This window comes from Benincasa hispida, chromosome 12, assembly GCF_009727055.1.
Source record: "Benincasa hispida cultivar B227 chromosome 12, ASM972705v1, whole genome shotgun sequence".
NCBI classification, from domain to species: domain Eukaryota; kingdom Viridiplantae; phylum Streptophyta; class Magnoliopsida; order Cucurbitales; family Cucurbitaceae; genus Benincasa; species Benincasa hispida.
The window spans coordinates 73,743,634-73,746,330 of record NC_052360.1 but is presented as its reverse complement, the minus strand read 5'-3'; the positions used below and the strand labels follow the sequence as shown (position 1 = coordinate 73,746,330).

Here is a 2,697-nt window from a genome sequence, read left to right as displayed (position 1 = left end):
AATCATAGCCACGTCATACTCGATACTTGATTAATGTATATTCGATCATTTTGAATTGTCCGTGCTCATCAAAGGCCCTACTCTATAGTTAATGCTCATGTACGTATACACAAATTAGGAAGTTTTCTGACAATTCTCACTATTCTTTTAAATCAATTTCTTGAAATGTGAAGTTTTTTTTTTTTTTTAAACTAAGAACAAAGAGAACTGAAACACAAAAGAGAAAATCGAGCTCACTTTCCCTCCAAAAAAACCTTTACAAAACCTGTTTTTTCTTGACAGAGATCAAGTTATAAAGACATTCAGATCATTTCACTATATTGTCTCACACCTTAAGTAAGTAAATATGCTAGTTTTTTTTTTCTCATTTTTTGCTTAGAGTACCGTATTAGACCGCTGGTATTTGTAAGTATTGAGGAAATTGAAGAAATTCATCGCAAGGCAACATTTGATTAGCCAGAGAGGGAAGACCAACCCATGTGTGGAGCATATGTCAATGAGCATGATGTTTTTCCATTTGGTGTATCACTGGAAAACGACAACATTGATGTTAATATAATAAAAATATTACATCCGAATGTGACAATAGAAGAGGTTGGACATATGTAAATGAGAATTTGATGATAGAAGAGGAAGGAGTTGAGAATGAAGAACAGCCAACCCTAGTTGTTTTAGGGAGTGGTCCTTCTATTGTGAATGAAGAACAATTAACTCTGATTCTGTCAAATGATTTTGGCTATTTTGTTGGGAGTGTGCCTCGCCAAAATTCGTGCAATGTACCATCCAGTAGTAATGCCAAAATGGGGGACTTGATCATGCAACCACAGTCGTCCGTAGGGTTGGGGGTTACAGTTGAAGTATGTCAAATTTTCTTCAACAAGAGTGATGTAAAGATGAAGTTAGCAATATTGGCCATTAAGAACAACTTTGAACTGCAGGTTAAAAATCAAACAAAAAATTGTATATTGTTCAGTGTTTACACCTGACTTGAGTGGGTCGTTCGAGCAATTAAAATGGACAGATGTGATATTTTCAAGATCACAAAACGCACGCCCAATCACACATGCTCGATTGAAGTATTGAATCATGACCATAGGCAAGCCAATGCATTCTTATTGGTCACTTGATGAAGGATAAGTTTGGTGTTGGTCGGGGGGACAAACCACACCATATTATTGAGGATTGTGGCATCAGTATGGTGTCAATATTAGTTATGACAAAGCATGACATGCAAAAGAAACTGCTTTTGTTCTTGCAAGTGGGATGCTAAAGGAATCATATGCCAAATTGCATGCATATGATGAGGCTTTGAAGATAAAAAATCCTGGAACTGTATTTGAGATCAACTTTGAAGAATCAAAATATTTAAAATACATGTTCATAGCACTAAGTGCGAGTTTAAGAGATTTTAAAAGTTGTCAACCCATGATCATTGTAGATGGTACTCATCTAAAGGGTAAGTACAAGGGAACAATGCTAGTTGGTGTTGCAATAGACAATAACAACCAACTGTACCCACTGGCATATGCAATTGTTGATAATGAGAATGACCGAGCCTTGATGTGGTTCACAATGAACCTTAAAACAGTAATTGGAGAATGTCTTAACCTCTTATTCGTCTCAGACCGTGGACAAAATATAGCTAATGTCAATGTCGTATTCCCCAATTATTACCACAAAATTTGTACCTACTATTTGAAAAGGAATGTGGAGAAATACTTCAAGGACGAGTCCATTAAAAAATTTGTTTCACGATGCTTGCAGAGCATATCGAGAATCAGAGTCAAGTGTCGTTGGGTCCAAATAGTGAACTACAATGATGGTTTGCTTGCAAGATATTTGAAGGATGCTTATATTCAGCGATGGGCATGTTGTTACCAGTCCGGGAACCGATATAATAACATGACCAACAATAGTGTTGAATGCTTCAATGCTATTATCAAAGAAGCCCGAGTGTTGCCAATAACTTCGTTGCTAGAATACATCAGAGATCTACTTCAATGTTGGTTTCATGAGAGGCGAACAGTGTGGTCTAATAGTACATCGATACATTCAAAGTATGCAGAGGAAATAATGGGTTTAAAGTGTGACAAAGCTAGATGATGCCGAGTAAATCCAATCGATTGTTATAAATTTTATGTCAAAGACAGTGGATTAGATGGTATTGTCAGTCTTAACACTCGAAAATATGGTTGCATAAAATTTCAGTGTTTGGAGATTTCGTGTTCGCACACTATTGCTACAACTAGATAGTGCAATATCAATCAGTTTATTCTATGCAATAGATTCTATAGTGTTGATTCTCTAGTGTTAGCATACACGGAGTCAATAAACCCACTTGTTCATGTATCTGAATGGAAAAGGTCACCAGGGTATACCGAGGTAAAAATACTCCCACCGAAAAGAATGGTACAAGTTGGTAGACGAAGGGTAAACATGATACCATCTGTTGGAGAACATGTCACATTAAAGAAATGTGAACGGTGTGGTCAATCGAGACATAATAGACAAAAGTGCAACGAACTACTTGATACGTCCAAACGTAACAAATGGTCAAGGACCAAGACTCAAGGGACACATGCAATGACCAATACTTTATAATTTTACTACTTTGCATTATATTACTCATTATGTAAAGTAAAGACTTTCTGATAATTTCTCAATTCACGATGATTTTACTCGTTACTCGCTACCCGA

The 2,697-nt window shown here is 36.4% G+C and overlaps 1 protein-coding gene across 1 annotated transcript; it reads left to right on the top strand.

The window, feature by feature from the left end:
- The first annotated feature begins 1,263 nt into the window (after positions 1 to 1,263).
- LOC120067636 lies at positions 1,264 to 2,103 on the top strand. The gene has a single exon (XM_039019178.1). The coding sequence runs from the start codon at positions 1,264 to 1,266 to the stop codon at positions 2,101 to 2,103; it is 840 nt and encodes a 279-aa protein (XP_038875106.1).
- Positions 2,104 to 2,697: the final 594 nt, after the last annotated feature.